This window comes from Pan paniscus, chromosome 13 (genome assembly GCF_029289425.2).
Source record: "Pan paniscus chromosome 13, NHGRI_mPanPan1-v2.0_pri, whole genome shotgun sequence".
NCBI classification, from domain to species: Eukaryota; Metazoa; Chordata; class Mammalia; order Primates; family Hominidae; genus Pan; species Pan paniscus.
Window position 1 is genome coordinate 39,988,943 of NC_073262.2, and position 20,307 is coordinate 40,009,249.

At 37.3% G+C, this 20,307-nt stretch overlaps 1 protein-coding gene across 4 annotated transcripts in view; it reads right to left on the bottom strand.

The window, feature by feature from the left end:
• The window catches only part of CCNT2 (cyclin T2), a 38,180-nt gene that overhangs the window by 16,224 nt on the left and 1,649 nt on the right, over nucleotides 1–20,307 (bottom strand). For 2 of the 4 annotated variants that reach the window (XM_008976382.6, XM_003822803.7), the window contains exons 3-4: nucleotides 3,844–3,972; nucleotides 1,752–1,812 (exon numbers count right to left, since the gene is read on the bottom strand). In XM_008976382.6, the coding sequence (XP_008974630.1) occupies nucleotides 1,752–1,812; nucleotides 3,844–3,972 (190 nt within the window). Of the gene's footprint in view, nucleotides 1–1,751; nucleotides 1,813–3,843; nucleotides 3,973–20,307 lie in introns of those variants that run through there. The other 2 variants (XM_055108547.1, XM_034954095.2) reach the window with 1 other exon arrangement.

The window sequence follows — 20,307 nt, forward strand, 5'->3', positions numbered from 1 at the left end:
ACTTCTGGCATCACTAGAGGCACTTTGTATGGGTCCCATGGTATTAATCCAAGTTTCCAGTATCGCACTAAATACGGTAAAAATATGCCAGAACCTCTTTTACCGCAATATGTAATTTACTGGAGAGACAAACTGTTCAGAGATGACAAGGGTCACACAGCATTTTACGTGGATACTCATAACATGTGAGCTCACTGCAATAGCAACAGGAGGTGGCTACAAAATTATCACAGCAGTACAGTTATGTATTATTAAAGTTAATTTTATGTACCTTTACATTTGTTTATTTACATTTTCTCTTAACTGCGAATAGAGCCACATATCGTCTGTGTGCCTAACTTTTTAAAATTTTTATCTTTTAAAAATAGATTTATGTATATTTTATGGCAGTAAATGATAAAATAGACTAATATCTATATATAGTTTATGCATTCATGACATATCCAATTTTTTTCTTAATTTTTTTTCAATATTTCTAGGCTACAGCTCACCTACAAGTTTTTTCAAATTGCTGCAAATTCCCAATTTTCCAATATTATTTATTGAAAAAAATCCATGTAGACCCATGGAGTTCAAACCCGTGCTGTTCGAGGGTCAACTGCATATGTATTTCACACAAACTAGTTTTGTAATGAAGAGTCTGTCACAATGGGAAGTTGTGACTGATTTATCACACTTCTATTCAACATCTGGGAATGGAGTAATGAAATTTAAAAAATGACAAATTCACGATATGACTCAGATACTATTCCACCTCCACAGAATGGAGGTACAACAGGTAAAGGAACTTTTGCCCAAGTTTACAAAGCAAGTCAGAGGCCTACAGATTTTAACTCGGATCTCCCCAAAGCCCATGTTCTTCCTACCACATCCTAGTAGGTTCTTCCAGAACTAACATATGACTTTAGATAAGCCATCACTTTCTTAGGCCTCAATTTCAGTAAATTGAGTAAGGTGAATGGTGACAGTAAATGAACTTGCATACAAAGATATAACTTTTAGAAAAGGATGACCAACATTTAAATAATTACTATGTCCCATTAAAAATCATGTGATAGGCCGGCCGTGGTGACGCACACCTGTAATCCCAGCACTTTGGGAGGCCGAAGTGGGCAGATTCCCTGAGCTCAGGAGTTCATGTCCAGCCTGGGCAACACGGTGAAACCCCGTCTCTACTAAATTACAAAAAAATAACCAGGTGTGGCAGTATGCACCTGTAGTCCCAGCTACTCAGGAGGCTGAGGCAGGAGAATTGCTTGAACCCAGGAGGCAGAGGTTGCAGTGAGCCGAGATGGCACCACTGCACTCCAGCCTGGGCGACAGAGCGAGACTCCGTCTTAAAAATAAATAAATAAATAAATAAATAAATAAATAAAAAAGGTGATATACTCATAAAATACTGACTGGAAGCTCGAGGAGAATAAGGATTGCTGTGTAGGTTTGTATACATCATAATCATGCAAAACAACCCTAAAGGACCATTTTACTCTCCAGTGCAAATCCAGAGTGAAGCACAGTACTTCAACTACCTGAAAACCTAAGAAATCATACTGAAGGGTACGTTTACCATTCAATTTAATTATGCCAAATGAAATTAAATTCTAGAAAAGTAATTTCCTTATAACCAGGCAACCTTATTCTGTCTAAAACAACTTTCTTCAATAATACAATTATTTCAGAAATCTTTTCACTTACTTAGAATGCTTTAGTGAAATACACACAAAAAGCCATTATCTGATGTAAGTACGTACCTAGAGTTTGTAGCATTATGGTTTCAAGTATAACCAGTTCTTGAGTCTGTTGAAGGTAAGCCTGTCAGATAAAAATATTATCAAATTGATTAAAATAAAAATAACATTACTAGACTGCATGACTGTTACATCTTGTGAGAATTACAGGTTGATTACAAAAGAACCACAGTAGTTTGAAAATATGGAGAAAATAAACTGAGGGTGACAGAGAAAGCCTGTATTCTGTGGCAAGCCTAAACTGAATTACTTTCTGTAACAGGAAACAAACACCAGAAAACAAAAACCTAACCAATACGAAAGAGGGTAAGTTAATTGAAATAAGGAGATGTGCACAGTCTGTAAAGTGAAACAACCTAGGCACTGGTGCTTCAAGAGATATTAAAGACAGGAAGCACCAAGTCAATTAAAAACATCCAACTCAAACCTGCCTTTAACCCAAACCTGGCTTACAAACTCACTCTAGGACATTTCATGTGGTAATTCCTCAAAAGTCACAGTAAGTCACTGAGTTAATTTTAGAATTAACTTCCCTGCCACCTTAGAAATGACCAAACATACCAAAATAATGTATCTCATACCCATGGGGACATAAATACCAGAGAACCTCCTTACTCAATTTCAAGAAATTATCCCTCTATTACAGTTACTCTGGAAATAAAGGATATGAAAAATTACTGCTGTCCTATTCTGAAATCATGACAATTGACCAAAGTGATAAGGAAATACTATATTACTGATATGAATATACCTATATTCATTTTTGTAAGGACATATTTCTAAAGCCAGAGAGTAAAAGTACCTTTTATTTTATTTATGCTCTACTTTGAAAGGTCATTGAGCTGATTTTTAAAACAGTCAATTTCTATTATTTAAACAGTACCCCAAGAAATAGTTCTGAATTTGTACAGTTAATATAAACTGTAGGAATTATCTTTAAATAATGACAACCTATTATTTAATGGCTACATTAACAGTTTACTCCCTTAAAGCCAACATCATGATAAAACTTGCCATTAATAAAATCAGATATAGTTCCACTGAAGCTTAAATTAATCTGGACTTTGAATTAATATAATCTGTTAGTCATTCAATGGGTAAAGGTTCCTGATTAAGTAACTCAGGATGCTAGAAAAAAAAATTTTTTTTTTGAGACGGTGTTTCACTCTTGTTGCCTAGGTAGAGTGCAATGGCACGATCTCAGCTCACCGCAACCTCTGCCTCCTGGGTTCAAGCGATTCTCCTGCCTCAGCCTCCCAAGTAGCTGGGATCACAGGCATGTGCCACCATGCCTGGCTAATTTTGTATTTTTAGTAGAGATGGGGTTTCTCCATATGATCAGGCTGGTCTCAAACTCCCGACCTCAGGTGATCCGCCTGCCTCGGCCTCCCAAAGTGCTGGGATTACAGGCATGAGCCACTGTGCCTGGCCGAAAATTTTTAAAGGGCCATAATTCTAACTTCCTTATTTCTCCTTATTTCTTAAGACGTCAGAAAAATTTAAAACAGTTCTTTCAAATAAGGTCTATTACAATGTTGATGATAAAGTTGTCTGGAAAGGAACATTACTCTAGGAAAATTAAAATACTAAAAAAATGCTGCTCATGAAAGCATAATAAAATGCAGCTTTATGTATCAGAGAGATTAGTAGTAGTACATGCATTAAAAAAGGAACAATACTTTAAAAAGACTACTCATCTAGGGGTAAATTCAGAAGATTTTCTGTTCCTTCATCTGTTGACAATTTAAGAAGTTATTTATATTCTGGTCTCAAATACAGCTTCCAGTGGAGGTGATAGGACTTACCCTCTACATATATCATAACTCTGAACAACAAAATATGAAACAAAAGTATCTTTGAATCAACAAAGCATCTGGAATCAAAGCCTTCTATAATTCAGAATGACATCCAAATTCATGAATATACATTATATGTTTTTCTGCCAGACTGCTTCCTGGCATTGCATTCCTAAGAGGTAATAAAACAAGCAGCATTTGGAAGGCACCACTAATTGAACTGTGTATTTTTGTTAGGCCTACATTATGAAAAAGTTTCAAATTTACAAAGAAAAATAAAAAACCCAGTATTTACATACATCACATTTAGTATCCAGCAGTGGCTCTAGAGGATGAAGACAAGCATGTGCTACTTTGATAACATGTTCAAGTTTTCGAGCCTGTTCTTCCACTTTTGCAGCCAAAAATAATGCAGTAGACGATATTATCTGAAGAAAAGATAAAACTCTGGTCATTTAAAAACAAATACATTTCAAAAAACCCTCTATTTTCTTTTCTTTTCTGTTTTTTTTTGAGGAGTTTCGCTCCTGTTGCCCAGGCTGGAGTGCAGTGCTGTGATCTCGGCTCACTGAAAGCTCCACCTCCCAGGTTCAAGCGATTCTCCTGCCTCAGCCTCCCTGAGGTGGGATTACAGGCATGCACCACCACACTGGCTAATTTTTGTATTTTTAGTAAAGACAGGGTTTCACCATGTTGGCCAGGCTGGTCTTGAACTCTTGAGCTCAGGTGATCCATCTGCCTCGGCTTCCCAAAGTGCTGGGATTACAGGCATAAGCCACTGTACCCAGCCCAAACCTTCTATTTTTTAAGGGGGGGGGGGTGTGCAAGGAAGGAATGCAATATTAATAGTATGAACTGTGAGTTGGGCTATGACAAGATTGATGTAATAGTTTTAATAAAGTTATTCATTAAATAGAACTAATCTATAAATCTGTTTTACTCGTTTTGCACATAGAACAAAGGGGAGTTGACTGAACATACTAAAAATGCTAAAGAGAAAGTTTAAATAATATTAATTTGCACATTGTGGAGGCAAAGAAGAAAATAAGCAAAAAAATGATGCTATACCTGAAAAAAAAAAAAAAGATGAAAAGCGGATCAAGTATACCCACTATACTCCTTTTCTAGGCAGAGTCACCATTTTCTAATACTCTTTTAAAAAATCAAGCAATGATTCATTGTGTGGCTATAACTACCACACAAGATAGTGAAGATACCTTCACTATCTTGTTGAAGGAACAGAAAAACCACCTAGAGGGCAAAATAAGGAGGATTCTGAACATAAAACTGTTACTTAATTATCTCTATTACTTAACTATAGCAATAATGAAAGCAGCTACACCACCAGGGTATAAGCATGTAATATAAACCAATATAGTAGAAACTTTGCCAATCAGAGATCCATAAATTAGCAATTTTTTTTTTTTAGCTTAGTAAATTAGGTCCTTGGGACAGAAATATAAGAACACAAGCACTACAAAGATACTAAGACAGAGAAACATGAAGTTTGAATATGTACCCCAAAAGTTAATAATAAATCAAGTAACTGCGGACTTAGAAAATAGGCATAAAATAAACTCAAATAATGTTTTAAGATTACATTCAAGAAATTTCCCATGGGAAGACAATTTCTAAATGTCAAGATTTGAGTACCCATTTTTCAAGAGATGAACATTTGAGCCTCACTATGTCTTGCGGGGGGTGTCAACAATTACCGTACAGAAACAATGCCAAACTAGAGGTGAAGAAAATTTCTGACAGAGGGACAGTGGATCCTTTCGGTATGAGATTTTTAAAAATGTAATATGAAACTTAATCACTGGAATTAGGATCTGAAAAGGACCTTTCTAGTCCAACTGCATTTGCAGATGTGTAAAGGAAGTAAAAATGACTTTAAGAAGTTTTCCTTCTGGTAAATCTTTATAACAGATGTAAAATAGAGTTTGGCTCCCAAGAACTAGAAATAATGTTACCTTAAAATGAGTGAATAATTTTAATTTGCACTTTCAACTTATTTCTTCCTTTTAAAATTACAACAAGGAAAGGATTAGAAAAATTGAGAATGCTCAAAAGAGTAATTTAGTCTGGAAGTAGCTTGAACACAGAACAGAGTTCTTTATTTGTGTTCCTAGGATTTAGCACTATGTGGCTGTTGTTCAATTTGTTGAATGAATATTTATAATATATAGTGGCACTAATATTAAATTCAAAGTATTCCAAATGCCACTATAAAAATCTGAGAGCTGATGCCCACATAAGACATTCAAGAAAATGAAGACACTCTCAGTTTCCCACAATCTCTCATTTATTGTCATTATTCATGTCTAACAGGGGAATGGTTAATCAAGCCTTCAAATGCTAAAACTATTTGTCAGAGTGAAGCAATAGAGGCTCAGGTCAAAAGTCAAATTAGACTGAATTTAGTACTTAAACTTCCTTCCTGTCAGATGATCCAGAATTTCTCTTACTTGCCTGAAAGACACTGATCAAGAAAATACTTTCCAGCTAAACACTAATTCCCAACACTCTTCCAAAGTTCCTGGTGAAATCCACTAATTCCATTCACATTTCCTTCTCTATAACCTGCAAATATTTCCCTCCATCAAGGCTGTAAAAACAAAACAAAACACCTTTTTAGATAAATATTTTGTGAGTATCCATGTGAGGCTTTAATTTCAAGGATGATTAAGGAAGGTGATCAAACTAGGTACTACTGCTTTTTGTATGGAAGGTGATTTTGTTGTGAGGCTTAAAAGAATTCCAAATGTTTTGGGTAACAGAAATATTACTAGTTGGTCCATAGCTTTTAAAGGTGAGCATACTTTTGAAGCCAACAAACATTCACTGGCACATGCAAGCTTGGTTCAAGCCAAATAATTCACACTAGTATTGGAGGAGTACAGCTGGTTTGGTTCAAGTAATCAAACAATTACAAACTGAGATTCAGTTCACTGAGGACAGGGACCATGCACTATTTATTTTTGTATTTTGGACCTAGTTTAATAAACGTTCTCAAATTAAAGGGAAAAAAGTAAAAGGAAGTTGATGCGAATAGTGTTTAGAATTGTTTGAACTCTGAATAGTGTCATGAGTTTGTTACTCTAGCAGATATATAACTATTTCAAGGAAATGTAACATTCTCAAAACGAGACAAATATCTATAGAAATATATCATACAAATCATGGAGACGGGGAGGTAGAGATGACAGAGCCAGCTATAGCCATGCTGCCTCAAGTGGAATCTTGGCTCTGTGATCTGACTAGCCTAGACAATTTACTTATTCTCTTTGTGGCTCAGTTTCTGCATCTGTAAAATGGGAGAAATATTAATAGTACCTGCTTGTAAAGTTGTGTGAGGATTAAATGAACCAATATACACAGGACTTAGAATAGTGCTCCCTAGTAATATGACTCAAATATTATTATGTTGAAAAATTTTTTAAATTGTGCATGTTAATGTTGATTTTAAATTTAAAAAACAATTTAACAAGTGTATTTTTTAAATTCCCTTCTCTCTTGCTCACCTTCTTCCTTTCACAGGTAAACTTAATTCTTGGAGGGTCCTGCTGCAGTCTAAGCAAGCATATCCAAACACTGAATTTATGATATTTGACATTACTTCAGTGATTTACATCCATATTCCTTTCACTCCTTCTCTTTTTTATTCCTTTTTGTTTCCATTCCTACTTCTTGATCTGACTCCCTTCCTTCTCCATTTTTTCTCCTCCTGCCCACTCCTGGCTGCTGTCTCCCCTCTCTGCTCCTGATACCCTTACTGCTGATACTCTTCACTCTCCACTGCTGGCTTCAACCTTGATAGCGGAGGCAAGGTCAGGCTGAGTTAACAAAAAGTCTGGGTAATTTCTAAGTCACCCAAGATGGCTGTATTCAGTTTCAATCAATCATTCTAGTCCTTATTCTCTTAATATTAATAATTAATCCTGTGCAAACACTTTGTGGGTGTATTTGTATTTAAGAACTAGCCAAAGCTATCTGATTACTCTTCAACATTAAATCTCCCAATCCAGGAAAACTCCAACAGAAGCAAAGAAAAGGATTCCAAGTTTGCTTTTCACTTACTATTACCAACAGGTTCATTCTAACCTGTTCTTGGGTTTCATCTTTAGGTTCTATAGGCTAGTGATGCCATTTCTCCCATTGCCCTAAACACCCCCCTATCCAATCCCTGACTAACACTAGGATAACTATTTTCAGTGCCTTGAAACGGACTTCATTAATAAATATTCACCAAGCTCTAGTCAGACTATTACAGCTCAGAAATTGGAACTTTCTTGCTAAGGCTATAGTTCAGGAGAAGGGATAGTTGTATAACCTTACTACAGGCTTATAGAAAGAAGGTCTTAGAATAAGAAAAGGAAAGTAGAGGAAAGACAAGAGAGGTAACAAGCTGACAAAGGAAGTGGAATAAGTCAAAATGCCCATTTGTTAATTGGCATTTGCCAAGTGTGAGCCTATCAAACCAAAATTCCAGCACATTGTTAAAAAGTGGTTTAAATCCTTAATTTTGCTGCACTAGAAACACCAGCACTAAGGAATTGCAGAAAATGTTATTAACCCAGTGTGGCATTTTAGTTTTCTTACTCAAATGATTATGTGAGTGAAAGACTGACATGAAAGAAAATTTATATTAAAAAATTTAAAAAAATCTTCAAGCTGGATGTTAAGATACCTAATTACATTTAAAAGAAAGCTGGGTTAATAACGGCCCCAAAATATCAGTATTCAATATTGCTGAAAAGCAGTACTGATTAAGAGAATAAGGCTTGACTTCCATAGAGTAACTACATTATACTTAAACAATATACTGAAAATGGTTAACATAACCAGCATTTAAAAAATTATTTAGTGGGGAGTACCTGAGCATTATGAATGTTTCTAAAAAAGAAAAAATATCAGCCGAGCGTGGTGGCTCATGCCTGTAATCCCAGCACTTCGGGACGCCAAGACGGGCGGATCACCTGAGGTCAGGAGTTTGAGACCAACAGGTCAGGAGTTCAAGATTAACATGGTGAAACCCCGTCTCTACTAAAATACAAAAAAATTAGCCAGGTATGGTGGCACACACCTGTAATCCTAGCCACTTGGGAGGCTGAGGCAGGGGAATCGCTTGAACCTGGGAGGCGGAGGTTGCAGCGAGCACCACTGCACTCCAGGCTGGGTGACAAAGTGAGACTGTCTCAAAAAAACAAAAAAGAAAAAATGAAAAAAACCAACTTATAAAGTATACTTAGTATTTCATAGTTAAGGCTCTATCTACTCTCTCTTATATAGACACAGCTCCTAACAGCCTACAATAAATACTAAAAAATACCACTCTAAGTCCCAGCTACCTGGGAGGCTGAGGTGGGAGGACTGCTTGAGTCCATGGGTTTGAGGCTAGCCTGAGCAACAGAGTGAGATCCCTTCTCTTAAAAAACCAAAAGGACAAAAAATGACTTGTATTGTGAAACAAGAACATTAACATTGCACAGGAATTCAAATATACTACATAAATGTTACAAAAGGCCACTTTCCTTCGAACAGATTATCACGAAGATGGCAGTACTCCCCAAATTTATCTACAGATTCAATGTAATCCCTATAAAAATCCCAGCTTCTTTTGTAGAAACTGATGAGCGTGATCCTAAAATTCACATGGAAATACAAGGGACTAAGAATAACCAAAACAATCTTGAAAAAGCACAAAGTTGGAAGACTCATATTTCCTAAATTCAAAAGTTATTACAAAGCTACAGTAATCAAGACTATGTGGTCCGCATAAGGGGATGGAATAGAATCCAGAGTCCAGAAATAAATGCTTACATTTATGATCCATTGATTTTCACTAACAATCCCAAGAAAATTCAGTGGGAGAAAGAATTCTTTTCAGCAAATGGTGCTGGGACAACTGTATATTCAAATACCAAAAATAAAATAAAATAAAATAAAAATAAAAAAAAAGATCCGGGCATGGTGGCTTATGCCTGTAATCCTAGCACTTTGGGAGGCCAAGGCAGGCAAATCACGAGGTCAGGAGATCGAGACCATCCTGGCTAACACGGTGAAACCTTGTCTCTACTAAAAATACAAAAAATCAGCCTGGCGTGGCGGCAGGCACCTGTAGTCCCAGCTACTTGGGAGGCTGAGACAGGAGAATGGCGTGAACTTGGGAGGTGGAGCACGCAGTGAGCCCAGATGGCGCCACTGCACTCCAGCCTGAGGGACAGAGCGAGATGTCTCAAAAAAATAAAAAATAAAAAAATAAAATTCAAATCCTTATTTACATCATACATAAAAACTAACTCTAAAGGAATCACAGACCTAAATGTAAGAGCTAAATCTATAAAACTCTTGGAAGAAAAGACAAATAAATCTTTATGACTCTAGTTTAGGTAAAGGTTTCTTAGATATGCTATCAAGAACACAAGTTACAGAAGAAAAATATTAATAAACTGGATGCTTGTGCTGCAAATACCACCAAGAACATAAAAATGACAATGCATAGAATAGGGGATATCATTTCACACTGTTAGGATGGCTACGATAAAAAAAAAAGACGAGAAATGTGATGATATTGGAACCCTCACACATTTTGAGAACACAAAATGGTATGGCTACTTTGGAAAACAGTTCGGCAGTTCCTCAAAATGTTTTTTAAAAGCTATCCAAAAAGATTATTGGAGTCTAAAGTTACCATACCAATCCAGCAATTCCACTCTCATGTAACTCTCACCCGTAAGAAATGAAAACATACGTTCACATAAAAACTTGTACATGAATGTTCATAGCAGCATTATTCACAATAGCCAGTGGAATGGCTGTTAAGTGTAATCAACCCAAATGTCCATCAGCTGATAAATGGATAAATAAAAAGAGGTACAGCCACATGACGAATAGAATATTAATTACTCTGCAGTAAAAAGGAATGAAGTACTAACACATTCTACACCATGAACGGACCTTGAAAACATGCTTCGTGAAAGACCATATATACATGATTCCATTTATATGAAATGTCCAGAATGGGCAAATCTATGGAGACAGAAAATAATTTAGGGGTTGCCCAGGTTTGGGAAGGGGAGTGGGACCGGTGAACTGCTGCTAACAGCAACCAGGTTTCTTTTTGGGGTGATAAAAATATTCTAAACTTAGATTGTGGTGATAGCTGTACAACTCCGTGTGAGCCACTGAATTATGCATTCTAAATAGGTGGATTTTACGGTATATGAATTGTATCTCTCTCTCTCTCTCTTTTTTTAAGGAGCTAACATTAAAGACATCTATTTAGGCCAGGCGGGGTGGCTCATGCCTGTAATCCCAGCACTTTGGGAGGCCAAGCCAGGCGGATCACTTGAAGTCAGGAGTTCGAGACCAGCCTGGCCAACATGGTAAAACCCTGTCATTACTAAAAATACAAAAATTAGCCAGGCATGGTGGTGCATGCCTGTAATCCCAGCTACTCAGGGAGGCTGAGGCAGGAGAATCACTTGAACCCAGGAGGTGGAGGCTGGAGCGAGCTGAGATTGCACCACTGCACTCCAGCCTGGGTAACACAGCAAGATTCCGTCTCAAAAAAAAAAAAAAAAAAAAAGGCATCTATTTATTAGTTCTCTCTCTCTCTCTCTCTCTCTCTCTCTGTTTTTGAGACAGGGTCTTGCTCTGTCACCTAGGCTGGAGTGCAGTGGCGTGAACTTGGCTCACTGCAGCCTCAACCTCCTGGGCTCAAGCGATTTTCCTGCCTCAGCCTCCCAAGTAGCTGGGACTACAGGCGCACACCAAGATGCCGGGCTAATTTTTTTTTAAATTAATTTTTGTAGAGACAGGGTCTCGCCAAGTTGCCCAGGCTGGTCTTGAACTCCTGGGTTCAATCCTCCCACCTCTGTCTCCCAAAGTGCTGGGATTACAGGTGTGAGCCACCATGCCTGGCCAGATCTCCATAGATGTAGTGTGCATGCACTAACAAAAGAAATTTCAAGGAAACCGAAAGCCTAATCATAACGTAACAAATACTAATAAACAATATGCATCTTAACCATGTGTAACTTTATCACACATTTGTTAATTTAAAAGTAGAATCAGGTTTTGTTTTGAGAATATCAATTTCTTAAACAGCAAATAACTTTTTGGCATTTACATTATGCAATTATATTATTTTTTAAAAAGCAATTGTTTCATAAAATTATTAATTTGTTTGGGTAACAAAAATAATTTTAACAGATATTTAAGTCTACATAAAGTGAACCATATCAACTCAAACAGTTACTCACACTAGGCATTCAAAACCCCAATCATGGAGCTATAGCAACACAAAGTAACTGAAATATCTACCTTGGGGTGGGGGTGTGGAAATACCTGGTATCCTCTCTGAATCCTTGCATCATTTAAAGATTACCCCCAAACCCTCAGAATTTTCTCTTCCTGCCCTCTCAGGTATTTCTTTTTAAGCATGGAACTATATAAAGTTTCATTATCTTCCGATGTTTGGCCACAGAAGAAACATCTTTCCCATTTTTTTTTTTCAACTTCTAAATGAACCCTCAGTTTAAGATTAGTGTGAAAGTGCACATTTGCCTTTGGAAGGAATTACTATAGTGTGAATGGCCAATAGTAATTCTATTTGCTGGTGGATACAAATGACTATAGCCCACACCGTCACTGTCAAATAGAAATATAGGCTGGGCACGGTGGCTCATGCCTGTAATCCCAGTACTTTGGGAGGCTGAGGCGGGCGGATCACCTGAGGTCGGGAGTTCTAGACCAGCCTGACCAACATGGAGAAAACCTGGCTCTACTAAAAATACAAAATTAGCCGGGAGTGTTGGCGCATGCCTGTAATCCCAGCTACTTGGGAGGCTGAGGCAGGAGAATTGCTTGAACCTGGGAGGCAGAGGCGGTGGTGAGCCGAGATCGCGCCATTGCACTCCAGCCTGGGCAACAAGAGTGAAACTCCGTCTCAGAAAAAAAAAAAAAAAAAAAAAAAAAGAAATACAATGTGAGGCCGGGCATGGTGGCTCATGCTGTAATCCCAGCACTGTGGGAGGCCAAGGCAGGTGGATTACCTGAGGTCAGGAGTTCGAGACTAGCCTCACCAATATGGTGAAACCCCGTCTCTACTAAAATTAGCCAGGTGTGGTGGCACATGCCTATAATCCCAGCTACTTGAGAGGCTGAGGCAGGAGAATTGCTTGAACTGCATATTGTCACTAAGCACAAGCCTTAACTTCACTTTTAACTTTTAACAACAAATAGGTGAACTTCTACAGTTCTCATCCATTTCTTTTCTGTATCAGCTCCAAATAATTTAGAGAAAAATCCACGTTACATGTATTTCCTTATATATAGCCATATAAAGAGTATGTAATATGTCACTAACAATCAGAGCCTTAGCTTATTTAAGGGTAAAATATTAGGTTAACACCAGAAAATGTAGAGTGGTAAGGAGATTCCATCATTTCCCCTAATCCCTAGAACATGTGTAAATATGTACTCCCTAGAATGTATATGTATGTTTATAATAAAATGCAGTTATCTAATTGGATTTTCACTTAAAAAATTACCTTAACCAATTTTAGCTATTAATACTAAAAACAAAACTCCTGTTCTGCAATGGCCTTGAAAATCAGTTTATAAACTATATAAAATCTGTCTGATTTTATACTGAGACATTTGTATGCCTTGGCCAATGCAAACACTCAATGCACATTTGTTAATATATTAACCTATTCTACTCTATACACCTAAGTTTAGATTTTGTTATGGTTTGAAAGCGCCTTGGATCTTGCAGGACTGGGTTCACTCTCTTCCACTCCTGCCATGCGATGACTCAACAAAAACGATGAGCTAGGACCACAGAGAAGCATATAAATTACCAAGGCTAAAATATACATGTATCTGTGTGTGCAGAGAAAAGGTATGAGTTATTTCACAATCATTTAATTTTGCAAAAAAAAATTTTAAGCCGCTTCAGGAATACTTCATAAGACTTCTATAATAATACAGAGTCACTGAAGTCAGTATCCCTGTAATTAGGCAGATAAGAGCAGCATGTTTCAAAATAACATTTAAAGCTTTCTGAGGAAGTTCTAGAGTAGCTTTCAGAATTAATTTGAGAAAATCAATCAAGAATATCATATATTCTTTGTAATGCCTATTAATAAATGAACTCTCCCACAGCTTCCTTATTTAACAGAAACTTCAAGTGATTTATTCTTTTTAAAAAATCAACTTCATCTTTCCAGAAGTATTTATAAGTACATTTAAATGACAGCCTATTGTGGTCCCACTGGAAATGAGTGTATCATCTTCTGAATGAAGGTAAACTTTTAGTGATTTACCTGAAGAATTCTGAGTTGATGGCTGCAGAGGGGATACTTAAATCCCCACAGAAAAACAGAGCAACAAGATAGCAAAACCAAAACCCCATGGATAGCTACAACCAAATCACATGACAAGCCATTCCTAGGGAATTCCTAACACATATGAATGAGGAAAAAACAGGCTACTATGTCAACATACACCGCACAGTGCAACAAGATGCAAAGGAATGGGGCATGTGCTGGACTTGATATAAGAAGAACCTCAAAGAGCCAAAAGACATTCACTGGAAATCATGGCAGGCCAATGTGAGAAGAGCAGCTAGCACTGGGAGTTTTGCCAGTCCAATAAGTAGATGGATGCAAGAGACCTACAGTAAGGATTAAAAGACTGAAGCTAACTTCTACAAACTTTTGAAATTGATCTTCCAAGGTTCTCTTCCAAGACTCCAGTTTGAAGAGAAACCATTGGGAGGAAAAGCACAATCAGCAAGATAGGAAGAAGGGAAAAGAGAAACTAAAAATGTGGAGGGGAAGAGGGCCAGAAACTCCCAGAAAGTAAGCTGCTACACTTCTGAACATTATACAAAATAACAGAAAAGGGAGCTCTGTGAAATTATTAAAGCACTCGAAGGTACATCACCTTTTTGAAGTTCAGGAAAGCTAATATCTCACAAAAATGAGTAACCGAAGAGTATTCAGTTCACACAAAGACTGTAAGAAAAGACTAGAAGAGTGGTGCTTAAAGTGACAAATCACACTGGAAAGAGCTGCTTTAGGCTGAGTGTTGGGAGGCTGAGGCAGGAGGACTGCTTGAGTCCAGGGGTTTAAGAACGGCCTGGGCAACACGGTGAGACCCCTGTCTCTATAAAAAATTAAAAAAATTAACTGTGTGGTGGCACGTGCCTGTAATTCCAGCTACTTGGGAGGCTAAGGTGGGGGAATCACTTGAACCCAGGAGGTTGAGGCTGCAGTGAGCCATGATTGTGCCACTGCACTCCAGCTCGGGTGTCAGAGGGAGACCTAGTCTCAAAAAAAAAAAAAAAAAAAAAAAAGGCAGCTATCCAAGTTTCCAATATTATTGGAATCTAGAGTTACCATATGATCCAGCAATTCTACTCCTGGGTATAAGCCCAAGAGAAACCAAAAACACAAGTCTACACAAAAACTTGTACACAAATGTTCTTAACAGCACTATTCATATTAGCCAAAAAGTGGCTAACAATCCGAATGCCCACCAACTGATGAACATATATATAATGTGGTCTAGCCATACAGTGGAATAATGGGTAGTACAGCAAGAAAAGTAAACAACCTACTGATAAATACAACAACATAGATGAGCCTTGAAAACACGGTAAGTGAAAGAAGTCAGTCACAAAGGACAACATACTGTAGGATTCCATTAATGAAATGTCTATTAATAGGCTGGGGGAAGAATAGGGAGAAATGACTGTGGGTTGGGGGTTTCTTTTTGGTGTAGTGAAGACTTCTAAAAATTGATGCACACCTCTGTGAATATTCTTAAAAAAACCCACAAACCCCACGGAATCATACTTTCAATGGGTGAAATGTACAGTATGTGAATTATATCACAAAAAGGGCAAAAATCCAGTAATTATCCTATATGATACGTACCACTGGGTGTCCATATAGGAGATGAATCAAGAATTCCAATACAAAAATACCAATTTGTAAGAAAGAAATGACAGAATTAGAGTATCACCAATGAATGAAAGGACCCAGGCATTGAATATCAGCAGCCACTAACACTACAAAGAGAGACAACCAGACTTTAGACCTTCTGACCAAAGAACATTAACACCATCTATAGCCTTGCCTAAGGGATCTAACAGGAGTCTGATTAAGTTTCTGGATCTAATCATCAATTTTTCCAGGAATGCAAGAAAAAAGGAACACAGTAAACTGCACCATGAGTATACAATCAGCAAAATTCAGACAGTTGGAAACTCTACAGGTCACACACTCTAAGGTCCTTCAACAGCTACAACTTAGGTGACATAAAAAGATGGAGGGGACACATGCATACTGAGAGACTTCAAAGACTTACCAAATTTTTAATAATGAGCAAGGTCTATGGTATTTGGGAATGGAGAGTTGGGTGCTAAAACTATAAAGAAAGTGATTAGAGTAAGAATACTGGGGCCGGGCGAGGTGGCTAACGCCTGTAATCCCAGCACTTTGGGAGGTCGAGGTGGGGGGAATCACAAGGTCAGGAGTTTGAGACCAGCCTGACCAACATGGTGAAAACCCGTCTCTACTAAAAATACAAAAATTAGCCGGGCATGGTGGTGCATGCCTGTAATCCCAGCTACCCAGGAGGCTAAGGCAGGAGATTCACTTGAACTCAGGAGGCGGAGGTTGCAGTGAGCCGAGATTGCACCACTGCACTCCAGCCTGGGTGACAAGACCAGACTCCTATCTCAAAAAAATAAAAAAGAATACTGGTTACTTTTGGAGGGAGGGGATCGACACTGAGTTGAGCACATGGAGACATTCCGGGGTAGTTGGCAAAGTTCTATTTCTTGACTTGGTTGGTGATTACAAGGTTGTTTTATAATAATCTACTATACATTTGTTTGGTGGTTTTATATATTTTACAATTAAAAAGAAAACACTCATCTCATATATGTACAGTTACACTACAGCACTATAAACTCCCAAATAGATGGAATACAACTGGATGTGAGTAAGATTCAAACGTAAGATCAGAGAGATAAATTCACAAATGGAAAAGAGAGTTATCTGGGGAATGCTTTATGAAAGAGTAGCAACTTCAGCTGAGTCTTAAAACCTGACAGAGCACAGTCACATGAAAGCAAAGAGAAAGCACCCTAAGGAAAAACAGTGATACACAATGCATAAATGCTAACACTGATGTATAGTTGAAAAAGAGGAATTTGGGACTTATAAAGAGGACCTCATTGGATTTAGTGCAATGAGGCAGGCAAATAAAAATCTGAGGTTTTTTCATTGTTTACTTTATAAATCTTACAAATCACTGGCATAAATTGCTACTGTGCTCTACTTCTGAAATATACTAGAACAGGAAAAAGTGAGAACTACAGTTTGGGATTAAGCAAAGGACTTGGGTTCAAATCCCAGCCACGTAATAGTTTTAATTTCAGACAAGTCACTTGGTAACTGTGTCTGCTTCCTTAGGAGAATACTTTACCTGAGAAAACAAGACAAATATAAAGTGCCTGGCATAGTGAGATCTTAATAAAATTTCAACCAGGTAATTTATAGTTTAAAAGGAATTTAAAAATCATCTAGGCTAATCGTCTCAAATTTACAGGTTAGTACCTATTACATTGAAGAGCACAGATACACAAAACTTGTGCTATGCAGAAAGTTCTACTGGACAGCACTGCAGTATTTCCAAGTAATGCTAATGGATCTTGGGCATAAGATTATTGTTGGATTAATTATTGCTTTATTAAACTAAAAGGCAGAAAGAGAAGTAAGCTATAAACACCTGATTAGACTTCACAATGAAACACATGCTGATTTGACTCCTGTAAAACATGACCAGAGTATAACAATGAATTGAAACGAACAGGAGAAAAAGCAAAATTTATTTATTTTTATTATTATTATTATTGTTTTTTGAGACAGAGTCTCACTCTGTTGCCCAGGTTGGAGTGCAGTGATGTGATCTCGGCTCACTGCAACCTCCACCTCTCAGGTTCAAGTGATTCTCCTGCCTTAGCCTCCCCAGTAGCTGGGATTACAGGCACGTGTCACCACACCCAGCTAATTTTTATATTTTTAGTAGAGATGGGGTTTCATCATATTGGCCAGGCTGGTCTTGAACTCCTGACCTCAAGGGATCCGCCCACTTCAGCATCCCAAAGTGCCAGGATTACAGGCATTAGCTACCATGCCAGGCCCTACAATAGCTTTAAATCTTGCATATTATACATGGAGTTCTGATTGCTAGAGCTCAAGAAAGAGGCCATGGAACTAAGAGAAGATGGAAAAGATCAAATAAATTGGAGATGTGCTATGAGAACAGACCATGACCAACAAAAATACTTAGAAAAGGGTGTGCTCTTTACAACCTAATCTTAAGAGACCTGGAACTGGTATAAGAAAAAAATGCATCACAAAAGACCAAATTAGGAGTTTGTAAGAGAAGCTGGGTCAATATCTACTTAAGTGTGACTTGGGGGGTGGGTGCTTTCCCTCAGTATATACCTTGGCATCACTTTTGGCTCCAGGGCTTTTACACTTTACTAAATTTATTTTTGAGCTTGATCCAGCAAGGCCATTCTTTATTAATTCCAATTACATGAACCTCATTGCATCTAGTGAACAAAGTGTAGATTTATCTAATTAGGCTACATATAAAAGTCATTTACTGCTGACAGCTATTCAACTCTGAGTAACTGACAAAAGAACTCAATGATAAGAGACCATTTCTGGGTCACCAAAACATGCTGATACTGATTTAATTCTTAAATATTAATACAGCAGCACATTACTTTTGGGGGTTTTAAAACTTTTAATATGTCAATGTGGGAAAATATAATTAAGTCACCTGAACATTTAAAAATATTTTCACACAGTTAATGGATGTTATTAATATTTACTATAAGACTAGATATAGTTTGTCACTAGCATCTTAACTTATTTAAGCTTGTTATTTCATAGGGTTTAATTTGCTGAACGGTGTTCAGTTTACTCTGGTGAAGATTCACGCTTTTTAAAGTTTACCATGACATTTCAGTATATAGAAAAAAATTTCCCACTGGTGTGCAATAATACAAATTTAAAAGCGACTCACATTCAATTTCAGACCACCCCCTTTGCCCTAAAAGAACAGGGGGGAAGAAAGATAAAAGTGAGGCGGTGCAATTGATGCAAGTGCACTGACACAAATATAAAAACCACTTTTGATATTATAATAGCAAAGGTAAAAAAAGACAACAGATATGAAGGGTATAATAATATTTCTCAAAACAGATATGAACAGATTTCAATTATTACTGACTCTACGTAAAAATGCTGAAGTTTACCTTCATACACAATAAGACATTAAAGAAGGTAATAAAAAATTAATACCTTGGCCTTTTTATTGAAGGAAAACATTTAAGTAAAATAGTGAAAGCTAGAATGCAAATGACAATCTAAAGTTGTGAATTCTGGCTTTAAGCAGGGTATTTGTTGCAAAGCACGCCAACCACGCCATAAAGACAAATTATAAGGAGGGCTCAAAACAAAGAAGTGAAGATGGCCGGGCACGGTGGTTCGTGCCTGTAATTCCAGCACTTTGGGAGGCCGAGGCGGACGGATCACCTGAGGTCAGGAGCTCAAGACCGGCCTGGCCAACATGGTGAAACCCCCTCTCTACTAAAAATACAAAAATTAGCCGGGAGTGGTGGCACACACCTGTAGTCCCAGCTACTCGGGAGGCTGAGGCAGGTGAATAGCTTGAACCAGGGAGGCAGAGGTTGTGGTGAGCTGTGACAGCGCCACTGTACTCCAGCTTGGGTGACAGAGTGAGACTCTGTCTCAAAAAAATAAAAAAAAAATTAATAAATAAAAGAAGTGAAGACTTGTGGCTAGATCATTTATTGGAAGTACAAAAGTATGCCTGATTCGGCAAATGGGACATCTGTAGCCATATAAAGAATAGTCAGAACTATTTTGATTTGTAATTTCTACCATTATTATCCAGGGTTACGTAAGGAACGCCAAATTTATATTAACATTCATTAGTTCACTACTGCCTTTGGAGACAATTTATATAAAAATTGAATTCCCTTAATCTAAATGTTATCACCAATGGCTTCCTTTCTCTTCCATAACACTATCACTGACCTAAATGTTATGCACAAGAAATAACTAGGAAACTAGAAGCAACAGAGCAAGAATTATGCAGATTTAAAAAAGAAATAGAAGAAGTCTTCAAGAGATCAAAATGTATATTAAAATACATGTGGTCCAAGATAAACCTGTATGCCAAACTGATAAATGAAATAGGATCCGAAGAGATTAAGGTAGGACTCAATCTAAACCATGTAGCCTTTCCTTCCATTTCAAAAATAATATTCTGAGGATCTTTACTAGGATTGTTTTCTTAGCAAATAAGTCCTAATGACTATCCACAAATAGCAGAAAGTCTTCTTTGGTCCATTTTTCTACACATACCTTTCAGAATAATATTCTAAAAATAACTATGATAAAAAGTAACAAATAAAGATAGAATTAAAGCAGAGTTAAACATTTCTAAACAATATGCAATTTTCTTTAACACACACAACACAGTATGCGTGTTACTCAACATACACCAAACTCGTATCTTTCATAAATGAAATTAACATTTCAACAAAATGCCATTACTCTATTTGTCAAGGTTTACAGGTTATATACCTTAATATTCAGGTGTAAATTTTACTAATAATACATAAACATACTCCTGAC